Here is an 11930-nt window from a genome sequence, read left to right on the forward strand (position 1 = left end):
GAGACAATTTCCAGACTAAGGAGTCCCTGTCCAACATAGGGCCCAATCCATCTGCCACTGAAGACAATGGGAGCCTATCTACTGACTTTGAGAGGAACTGGATCAGGCCCACAGATGAACAAACGTGATGAGGGATAGTGATGACATAAATAATGAACTTGTAGCCTTAAAGGGGAGAAAAGTCCTTTAATTGCTAAAAGGCTGTTGGGCTCTTTTTTACCTCTGAAAGGGTCTTGTGCAGCAGTGAATTCTGGTTTTTCAGTCTCTGAGCTTCATCCACAACCAGGGCAGCCCAGTTAAAACTGTAAAATAAATTAATAGAAAATATTGTTTTCATTTAAAATTCAAATATTTCTCGCCAATGTGAAAGGGTCAATATCAAGCTGTGTCTCTCTACATCTGTACTGGAGATGGCCCTCAACCAAGACCCAGGATCTAAAATCCCCGGAATATCGAGGGGGGAGGGGGGAAATCAGATCTTCACCTAACATTTGCCACTTGTGTGCGTTTCTTGGTGTCATAGATGCCTCGAAGCAATCTATATTTCAAGTTGTAAAACCTTTTCCATTCTCCCCTCTCATTTTCCATCACTCATAACTCTCTGCAACAGTCATCTTTCAAGCCTGAAACTTCCCAGGGCTGTGTGTCTGCCCGAAGACTAACTTTTGGGGATAAAATGAGGGTGGGGACATGGGGAAACAGTTCAGCTGCTTTTGACAGAGTAAAAAAAAAATTACACTTTTTTCCATTATAAACAAATATTCCCGTGAGCTATTTTTGAACAGCTGGGGTAGAAGTCGGCCATTTCGCAGGGAAACAGACCTGACTGAGAAATACGTCACAGCCTTGTTATGGAGGAAGGTGGCTTTCCACTTGGCCAAGTGAGCCTTTGAAAATCACATGCTGAGGATATACAGTATATCATTTGTTTTGCTAAGCTTGTAAAGCACACTCCTAAGGCAGGGTGCACTGCATTCCTACCCACCTCTGTAAAGTGCTCTGAGATCTACAGATGAAAATGTGTGAAGTATTATTATTATTAGTCATATTTTTCAGATGGAACAGTTCAGGCTCAAATAATTTGAGTGACATTTCTTGGAGGCACTGAGGTCTCGTGGGTTAAGCACTGGCCTCAGAACCAAGAGACTGGTCCTGAGGCTGACGTTTATGTGATAACAGGCAAATCACTTAACCTCCCTGACATTCTTTACTCTACATACTGCGCTGATGGTGTAAATTACACAAAACTATAGGGAATTAAGCAGAACGTAATTTGGAACTAAGAGGACTGAATGCATTCTCCATGGTTTATTTTTTTTACAATATACACAAAATGTTTCATAGTGTGTTAATTACCAGCTCAAGACATGGATTCTCCCATGATGTGTTGATCAAACCCTGTATCTTGTCTCTAGCAGTGGCTAATACTTGGTGCTTCAGAGGAGCCCCATCATACACTTGACTAGTTGTGAATTGAGGCTGAAGGGATGAGGTGAGGCAGTTGTTTTTTTGACTCCTACTGAGTCCCTGAAGCATTCATCAGATTGGATTGCCTCCAGAATTCATAACGAAGTGTTTGTATTATGAGGCATCAGCATTAGTGTTATAAGATATCTAAATCCCTTCCCAGTACAAGTACAGCCTTATGTAAAATCTTCTGTGATCATGACCGAAATATCTGCCACTGATTGGATATACTAATAAAATACAGATCTCACCAGAAAGTGAGAGAACTAGTCAAAGAGCAATGTTGGACTGGCAATGTGATGTGATACAGTTTAGCTTATGATCCTGTCATGTGTCCACCATATGATAATGCAATTCACTTTCGTCAAAGTTTGTACCTATAATCTAAACCAGCAGTTCTCAACCCACATGCGGCCCAATTAGCACACAGCTGCAGCCCAGCTGTGTGCTAAAGACTGCCTAGCCTGCACAGCAGGGTCTGGGGTCAGGGCTGCCGCCTGGCCCCACACAACAGGGTCCAGGGTCCCTGCTGCCCACCCCGGCACCTGGGGCTCCACTCTGTGGAGGGGTCTCTAGGCTGGGGACACTAGGCATAGGGGGCTGTAGGAGGGCTGGAGGGGAACTGTAGTTCTCAACCTGTGACCCAGGTAACACATTGTGGGCCACATATGCGGCCCACAATGATAAATAAGTTGAGAACCACTGATCTAAACCAATGAAGCCACTTTTACCAGAATGTTACACTATGTACTGTCTTCTATTGGTGCTATTGCTTACTCCCTGGGAGATAACCTGGGAGCAAAAATCCACTCACTCCTTTTACGCCAGTTACGTGTGACCAGTGCACAACATTTCCTATTTCATCTGCTTGAAAACTGTTCTTTTAGAGGCTGGGGGGAGGGGGGAGGATTTGCTCATGTACAATGTGCCTGAATGTGAAAAGATCCTTCACTGAAAGTTGCTAGAAGAAAAATTCTAATAATCAAAGAAGAGTGTCAATGGCTCATGCGGAACAACAGACATGTGACCTCATATCAATGTGCCTAGACAAACTGTTGACAGACCTATTGTATAAACCCAATAAAATAAAAATTAACTCACAATTTTAGAAATGCTCCATCTTTCAGGCAAATCTGTAATCAAACAAAATCAGTGTTACACACAATGCCTTACAGTTATATAGCACCTCTGAACAGGAGATATCCTGAAGTTATTTACCAATATAACAAACAGATATATAAACAGTTCACAGACAAGGATCACTTCACCAACCCTTGAACTACAGCTGCTTCTTGAGTGGAATATGGCAGCTACTTAACAGCACATAACAAGACTACACAACAGAATAGGAGAGAAAGTGAAAGAAAATTGAAACTGCGGGAAGAATTTAGAGGATGGAACGTAATTAATGGAGTTGCGATTTGGCCTAGACACCCAAACTGCTCTTATGGAAAGAGCCCTGGGATCTATAATGACCACAAGTTGCCAGGACCTTAGTTTTAGGTCTCATCCGACATACACTACAAAACACAAGCAGAAAAGCTCAACCAAGAAATATTAAAAGAGACTCTCAAGCTGGGGAAAATGTTCAGCTCTCTCAGCCAAGTCTTTTCACCTCTGTCATGCTTTCTCAGGTAATGTTTCTTCCCACATTTGAGAACTAGTGACGTTATCTATGTCCCCTCCATGTCCCCTTTTCCCTCTTCATTGACCCTGCATTAAAATAAGTGATAATGATGAATTTGTGGCATCATAACTACTTGCTAATGTCACAAGCACAAACCCTGTCTACCTTCAAAAAGGAGGAGAAGCTGGGCTGTGTCAAGAAGAAAGCCCTTATTAAAAGCACAGACCTCATCACTGGCAACAGCAAGCAAAGAGAAATACTAGTCAAGTGAATTTATGCATGGCTAGGTAGGACTTTCTCAAGTTTCCTCCAATGTGAAAGTCGCCCTCCCTTTAGTGCCCTCAGGATAAGTATTCTCATAGCACAGACAGGATCAAGGAGGAGTGAGAGTGGAAAGACGGGCAGGGTCAGAGGGGACAGCATGGGACAAACAGATACGATCTAAGGGGGAAGAGAAAGCGAGAGACCCCAAAACAGGGGAGGGAAAGGGGCAGAAGCAATGAAGGAAGGTCAGATAAATCAGATGGAGGAAGCTAATGGGGAGCTAAGAGGGAGACCTTTCACCACTATTAGATTGATGTAGATGTGTTTGTTTATTTTTAAAAATGGATTGAATGAATGGTGCTAAATCACTCCCGTGAGGAGCGATTTATAATGGAGAAGATTTTTATTTTCCCCTCAAGAATAATTAAGCAACAGAACACTGTTTTAATAACTGCAGGAGAGGCCAAAGCAGCGACTAAGGGCCCAATCCTGTTCCAGCTGGCTCCAATCCTGCTCCCATTGGCACCAGTAAGAGCAAGACTGGGTCCTAATCATGGGCTCTGTTCAGCACTCCTTATTCAGCTCAGACTCCTATTACCTTCAATGGGAGTTTCACTGGAGAAAGGCCTGAGAACGGGTTTCTATCTGAGTAAGGAATGTGGAATAGGACCCTACAGCAGCCATTGAATGGGATGAAGGGGAGGGTAAATACAAGCAGAAACTTCCACTAAATGTGATTGTTCAGAGGCTCCGGATAGAAATGAAGCTGTGTCCCGCACACAAGTAATGCTCTTGCCCGCTGACAAGTACCTCATATGTAGTTAACAGCACGTGGAAATGAGAATGCGCTTTCAGGTCCCACTGCAGCTTGGCCCTTTCCTCCTTGTCTCCTGCATATGCCACATAGGAAAGACCTGGAGCAAATCTGTTTTAATTATAAAAAAAAAAACAAAGTAGTGAGCTAGGCCAGGCTTTCATGTAACTAAAGGACGTAGTCTGCTTTGAACCCAGACTATCAAACAGTGTATAAACCAGAGAAAGGCCAAAACTGCAAACTCAGATCCAAACACCTTGAGGTTTTGGAGGATGGGATTTGGATTCAAGTCTCTGACTCTAAATATACCCAGATGGGTTTGGAGCCAGGCTGGATCCTATTTTGTGGTTCTGGTTGGAGGAGTCCAAACACCTTATGAGAATGGCTACTCTCTCATGGCTCCTGATGCTCCAGATGGGAAACCTCATGACAGCGACCAGTCTCATGGGATTTCCACCACACTGAGCTGAAAAAATCTGATAAAAAGGCAGCAAGAGTTTGGTTTTGCCACACCTGAGCCTCAGCCATGATTCAGCCTCCAACCTGCACCTCGAGAGCAAACCTAGCGCTAAGATCCAAAAGTCCCCCCATTCCATCTGCAACGTAGAGCTCCTTTAAAGCAATAGGTTCCCATGGGTGTCAGCAGGAGGCTGGCTCTATCCCCAGATTACCTGCAGAGAACAATCCTGCAATGCACCACACCCCCGCCATATCCCACTGAAGTCAAGTTCATAGCACCCAGTCCATAGCTCTTTACTTTCACTGAAGTCAATGGGAATTTTTCCCTCAGCAAGTAGTTCGGGTATGAGCCCAAAACTCCCCAATCCAGAAGATCCAGTGGTACCCAGCTCTGCACAGGGCACAACTATCCCCATAGTCTTTATAAGCTGGAGAGAGAAGGAGGTAAGAAATACTGTGAAAGCAGAGTTAGGGGAGTCATGATAATGGAATTCTCTCTGACTTCCCACCAAAACCATTTGCTTAGCTCCCCTCTTGGACAGATAGTCACTACTTGTCTATATTATTAATTTAAACATATTGGATCCATATTTCCCCAGCCATCCCCTAGATAAAGAAATTCTGTCTAAACTGCATCTATTCACTCTCCTGAGAAATTGTTAAGCTCCTGCAAACCCTCTGAAGTCCTCTCCTCCCCTTCTGATCCTAATCCTCTGACCCTCCCTCAGGGTCATACCTTGGGCCCTGCACATTCAGTACATCAAATGCACATGAAAAGTCTGTGTTATGTGAGCAGCGATAAGGGTGTTTGTCATGCCCAATTTGTGCATGCATAGAAGTGCATGCTTTTGTGTGCAGACTTAATAGTTTGGGCCTTATCCTTCACTCAAGAAAAGCTCTCATGACCTTCAATGTGATTCTGCCTAAGGGATGTTGAGCATGGAGATTACAGCCCAAAACAATAAAAGCAGGAAAGTGCACACTGGAGTTGGGCCATAGATCACCCAATATCATCATCATTGGTAACGTTTATATCGGGGACAATCCAATGCACCATAGTGGTGTAAGGAATAGGATCTGGTCATTGTGAATGGTGCTGTTTGGTGCCATAGCTTTCACAGACTGATACATTCTAAAGCCAGAAAGGATGACTACACTAATCTAGGCTGACTTGCATAATGCAGGCTGTAGGGCTTCTCTGAAATAATTCCTGTTTGAACTAGAGCATATTTTTTTAGAAAGAGACAGGGTGGATAAACATCAATAATTTTGAAAAAAACATGGATTTTTTTACTTAAATACATTTTTTAAAGAATAAACCTATTTAAAGTTAAATTTGAAATTATGGCAATATATGTTAAGGTCCAAACTTACTATGATCTACTAAAATCATTTAAATTACATAAAAAATATTAAGTAGTACATATTCGCTCCTGAAGTTTTAAGTCAAACCCCTGAAATGGTAGAAGTCACTGGCTAAGCACCTGGAACCAAAAATTGTTGAAGTGCTTTTGACAACTGTAGTCTCTTCTGTAAGTACAGAGAGAATATTTTCTTCATTTCAGTGTATTCAATTAATTTATTTCAATGACTAGTTCATTTAAAGTTAAAAAACTGATTGGGAGTTGAAAAAGCAGGAAAGCTGGTTTTCATCTTCCAATCTATGAATCAAAATGAGGTGTGAGAGGGTCAGACCTACTAGTTCAAAAATCTTGAAGAATATGGAGACCAGAAAGAATCACTTAAATTCACTAACTACTGATTATTATTATTTGTATAACTGTAGCACTTAGCCACAGCCGGTGAATAATATTTCCTTTTTTTAATAATCAGTATTAATTGCAAAATGTGTTTTGATACATTTATTTTTTTCCTTATGTATCCAGCACATTTAAGGTATTTTTATCTAGCTAATTAAAACAAATGCACTATGCTGTTTTTGTAGATTTTTAATTGAATTCCAATTTCCATCCATACAGAGCTTGACACAAGTCACAAGAAAGAAATTAATTAGCATCTAGTAAATAAGGAACTGCATCATTCACCATGTTCTCACATAATAAAAATGTAAATATTAAGAATCTGAATAAATATATGGTAAACCATATAATTGCTTAAATAAATGTGTATAGATATAAGGTATCCTCCTGGTTAGCAAAAAGGAGTACCAAATATAGTACAGAAACTATATTTAGTTGAAAGTCAATATATTTTAATGTTTGCCAACTGCTGGGAATGAAGCTCTCTTTAGGGAAATAAGTAAAAAGAACAAACACAAAACAAGAATAAAATAGTTGATTTAAATCAAGGTTCCCTGCTTGCTAATTTAAATCATGATTAAAATCAGAGTTTTAAATTGCTTTTCTTTAAGAAAAACATCCAGTCATCCAACTTGGAAGTTTCAATGGCTGCATTTCCATAAAAACAAAACAAAACAAAAACCCCACACGTGGGTGACTGAGCATATTTTAAGAGGACCTTTGCAACTATGGTTGCCAGCCTCCAGGATTGTCCTGGAGTCTCCAGGAATTAAAAATTATGTCGTGTGGTGAAACCTCCAGGAACACATCCAACCAAAATTGGCAACCCTATCTGCAAATAACAGAAATAAGATGATGATACAATTGCTGAGGCTTACCTCTCCAGCTCCTCCTTCCAGTTGCTCAACACAGATAGAGGACAAAGAATCAGAAATGGCCTTTTGTTTAACTTTCCAGTCAAATAAACAAGCAGAGCGATAGTCTAGAACACACATGAACAGACAAAGAGGAGATTATTTTCCAATAACTAGAAATGGACTCAAACCATAGCCCTGTATCTAAACACACCCACAGCCTCCCAGCTGGCCCCTGCAGGTTCTCTACAGCAAAACAGGACCATAAATAAATAAAAAATCCAAAATCTAAAGAACTCCAGACTATGGAAAAGTTTAGGTCTGAATGCCGCAGCTCAGACCCAATAATCCCCTCCCACAAGAATCTTCTCTCTCACAAGGACAGAAGTTTATCTACTCTATGTCAATGTTTAAAACAATTCACTTGTTATTTAAGATGCACGGAATATTGTCAGATGAAAATACACGTCAGACTCATTCTCCAAAACTTGCAAGACTTATTTTGAAAAATGTTGTCACAAAAAATCAATATGAAAAATCTACAAGTTTTACCCATCTCTGACCTAGAACTGAACTTCATAAAACAATCTACCCAGACTTGCATCAAAGTGACATCACGATTATATTGACAGTATGTTGTTTTTACTACTTAATGGGGGTGTCTCATGTATGGCCATCATTACTTTTATCCACAATGTTCAGTGCAATGTCTCCCGACAGAAGATCATTTTGCCTTAAAATAAAAATAAAATAAATAAAGTCCTTACTGGGTGTTACTCAGGCAAAACCTTTACTGAGGTCAAAGGGAGTTTTGCCTGAGTAACCACTAAAGGAATCAAGATTTAGGCTTTAATCCTTTAAATATGCACTTCAGAATTTGATCCTTGGTATTTTTCTGCCTCTTGTAGGAATGACTGGGAAAACAGAAATTTGGCCAAGTTGTTTTTCTACATAGTAATGAAAAAATGCACCTGACAAGTCTTTCCGAGACCCATCTCATCACCCAGGATGCAGCCGTGCTGAATGTCGTAGCACTGTACTAGCCACTTTACTCCTTCCATTTGGTAGGAACGGAGTTGGATACCTAGAAATAAAAGTAAATATTGTGTAAAGCTACATCCTCCTGTAATGCAATTTACATGGCATTACATCCAGAGACTGTGCAGAATATGCCTGCCAGCCTGCCCGTCCGCCAACCCAGAGCACATAGCATTGGTACTTCACCGGTGGCACTGGCTGCAAATACGTTTTCAGGTGGAGTTTAAGGCACTGGTTTTCACTAATAAATCCCTAAATGAGTTGGGACCTGCCTGCTTTGTAGATCGTCAAACTCCTGCAACTGAGATCAGTGGAGGAGATGCTGAACTGGTGCATTTCCTCAAATTGAACAGGAGGGAAATTCTTGAGTGGAATTTTCCATGATGGGGTTCTCAACTTTGGAACTTACACCCCCTGCACCCCGGTCTGCCAGGGTGCAGCTTTGTTAACCTACGACAAAGCTCATCTTTTCTCGCTGGTGTTTGGGGATGGAATTATTGGCAACAAATTGAGGAATAGGGTAGTCTAGTACAGTAGTTCTCAACCAGGGGCCCCTAGGGGGCCTTGAGCAGGTTTCAGGGGGGCCTCCGAGTAGGGCCAGCATTAGACTTGCTGGGACCCAAGGCAGAAACCTGAATCCCCACTGCATGGGGCTGAAGCCCAGGTTCCTAAGCCCTTCCACCCGGGGCTGAAGCCTGAGCTATGTAGCTGCATGGGGCCCCAGGCAATTGCCCTGCTTGCTACCCCCTAAGGCTGACTGGCTTTTCTATGCAGAAAACCAGTTATTATGGCACCGGTGGGCGTGGAGTTTTTATAGCATGTTGCGGGGTGCGGGGGAGCTCCGAAAGAAAAAGATTGAGAACCTGTGGTCTAGTAAGTTTATTATTACTGATGCTTTGTTATTGTGAGTTTTATGCATTGTAAAAAGCACCTGGAGCTTTCTGTATGGATGCTTCTTGCTAGATGAGTTTTAACCAAAATAGAAATAAATCCCCACACTCCCAGATTTCTTTAGCATCCTCCTCTGTAGTCATCAATTGTGCTACATGTAGCTCTGTTCATACTCACTGAAGACATTAATATTACAGATCTTGATAAGGTGATTGTATTGAACTGTCTTTGTGCCTGCCTACATTGGGGGTGGAGGATGATTCTGTGGTTAAAGCACAGGACCGGGGGGAGGGAGAAGAAGAGCTGGGCTCCATTCTAAACTCTGCCAGAAACTCCCCACATAACATAGGCCAAAGTCACTTGGAACACAATTTTCAGGAACATCAACTGAATTGTTATCCAGCTTGAGACATCTAGGCCAAGACTTTCAAAAGTGGGCGCCTAAAGTCAGGCCATGTACACCTCTACCCCGATATAATGCGACCCGAAAGAACACAAATTTGGATATAACACGGTAAAGCAGTGCTCCAGAGGGGCAGGGCTGCGCACTCCAGTGCATCAAAGCAAGTTCGATATAATGCAGTTTCACCTATAACGTGGTAAGATTAAGGTAGGTAGAGGTGTATTTAAGTGCCTAAATGTGGATTTTGGCGCCTCTGTGGAAATCAAATATATAGTCAGACACTTTAAAATGCAGCCTCATTTTCAACACAGGCCATTTATTTAGGCGCTCAAATATGGATTTAAGTGTCTAACGTCAGGCTCCCACTCTTGAAAGTCTTCGTCTCAGCATTTACTATGGTGTGTTAATCATTTCTAAACAAGCTATTTGCCGGATTTTCTATATTTAAAACAGGGTAGGGCACAGTAAAGGCAAGTGTTGTATTGTAGCCGCCACTGCAAAGCAATGTACATTTATATTCACAACATAAAAACAAAAATTAATTAAAGACTCCTGTATTCTTTTCTTCAATACCTTGGCTTCGATACTGTGACCCACACCTTAATTCCTTGCTATAAAGCGTGAAACCTCTCCCACTGCCTCCATGAAAGACCCAGAGAGTGGATTGAAATATAGCTCCCAACTGTGATGTAGAGCGTGCAAACAAGCCGACTGGAGAATTGCTCTGCAGTGGATTATAATAAATAATACTTTCCCTTCACTAGCACCTGCCACCAAAGGAGCAGAAAGCACCTTACACCTGTTGAACAAGCTTCCGAGCCTACTTTGAGGTAGGTGAGAATTATCCTAATTTCACAGACAAGGAAACCTAGGCACCAATAAATGAAGGGTGCACAGGAAGTGTTGCAGAAGAGTCAGGAGTGGAGTCCAGGAATTTCCAACGCCTGAGCTCTAACTAGGAAGTCAAGAAGCAGGTTGATGAACTACAACCTGGGAGAGTTAGAGATGTAGCAAATGGGTTAGGGAACCATTCTCTACAGTAGGGAAACAGAGAATAGGAGCAAATGTAAAGTCTCATACCGAAACCAGCCTCCCTCCAGAAAGTCTCTATATTATTGTAAACCTTTAGTGTAAGTGTTAACTGATTGCAGTTGATTGGGACCAAGAAAAAAAATAAACATAGCATTGTGGCAGATTGTATTTTATTTCCAGGGAGAGTGACAGACACTGGAATGTTAAATGTGGATTTATTTCTTTTCTGCAATTTCCTAACATTACAATAATCTTCATTTTGGAAATGCTGATGGTAGAAAAATAGTTCTTGCTTTCTAGGATATTGTTTTAGAAGACAAAACCATGTGGCTGTTATTTTTAGAGCCTGTCACCCTGCCAAAATGAAGGAGTGTCCCCCTTTTTAAATTTACTATGTAACATTTCAAACTTTTTTTTTGTGTACAGCTACCTTCTCCAAGCTCCAGGGAGCTGGACAGTTTCCGTGGGAAAAGATAAAAGAGAAGTTTATTTGATTTAAAAATAAATCTTAACCATAAAAATGGGCAGAGTAAACCAAATTCTAGTTTACACCAGTATAATCCCAGAATAACTCCACAGAACCAAATTCTGCTCTTAATTACAACACTGCCTGACTAGGTTAGCTAGAGAACTGCATTAACTGTAGTGGAGTTTATTTACTGACAGCAGACCCTGCCCCAGTTCTACTACCCAGTTCTAAGCCACCTCTCACTGCTGTAGGGAGAAGAGCTGCCTGCGGGCTCACCCCAGTTCACACACCATGTGCCCGGGGCACTGACACCCTCGGGATCAGCAAACCCTTCACTTACTTTACCCTACAAACAAGTAACTTCTTCTGACAGCTCAAGCCATCCCCACTAACCTGTCAGACCCCATTGGTGCAAGTCCTTCTCTTTAACGCCTGGCCCGCCCGTCCTTGCTGTGGGTTTATTGCACAGGGCCTGGAAGAAGTGAGACATCGCGATCTACAAATACTCCTCCCTTAGGGTGCTACCCCATTGGCTCCCCGCAGCGCTGCTCTGTCCAGCCAGGCCAGCAGCAGTTACAGGAAACCCCCTCTGACAGAGCAGAATTGTCCCGGAAGGATGCAAGTCAGAGTAATTATGTCATTGGCTGATTGAAGCACGGTCTTTATGCAGATCCTCCCTGCAGTCTTGGATTGGCTGGTTTCACAAGACGACGTCCCTCATTGGGTAGACACAGCTCACAGCTGTTGATTGGATGAGTGGCTGGACTGCTGTAGCACTTTTCTTGGCGCAGCGCCTGGGATGCTATTTCCATGCAAGCTAGCTCTGCAGGTGTGCAAAACTACTGGTGCTGG

General features: G+C 42.1%; 1 protein-coding gene across 2 annotated transcripts in view; it reads right to left on the bottom strand.

The window, feature by feature from the left end:
- The window catches only part of CHD1L (chromodomain helicase DNA binding protein 1 like), a 36793-nt gene extending 25076 nt beyond the window's left edge, over nt 1-11717 (bottom strand). The window contains exons 1-6 of one of the 2 annotated variants that reach the window (XM_005292669.4): nt 11472-11717; nt 8217-8329; nt 7270-7373; nt 4169-4283; nt 2569-2600; nt 221-302 (exon numbers count right to left, since the gene is read on the bottom strand). In XM_005292669.4, coding sequence (XP_005292726.2) covers nt 221-302; nt 2569-2600; nt 4169-4283; nt 7270-7373; nt 8217-8329; nt 11472-11568 — 543 coding nt within the window. In that variant the 5' untranslated portion in view covers nt 11569-11717. The remainder of the gene's footprint in view (nt 1-220; nt 303-2568; nt 2601-4168; nt 4284-7269; nt 7374-8216; nt 8330-11471) is intronic. The other variant, XM_005292671.4, reaches the window with a different exon arrangement.
- Between the last annotated feature and the right edge of the window lie 213 nt (nt 11718-11930).

This window comes from Chrysemys picta, chromosome 1 (assembly GCF_011386835.1).
Source record: "Chrysemys picta bellii isolate R12L10 chromosome 1, ASM1138683v2, whole genome shotgun sequence".
NCBI lineage: Eukaryota > Metazoa > Chordata > Testudines > Emydidae > Chrysemys > Chrysemys picta.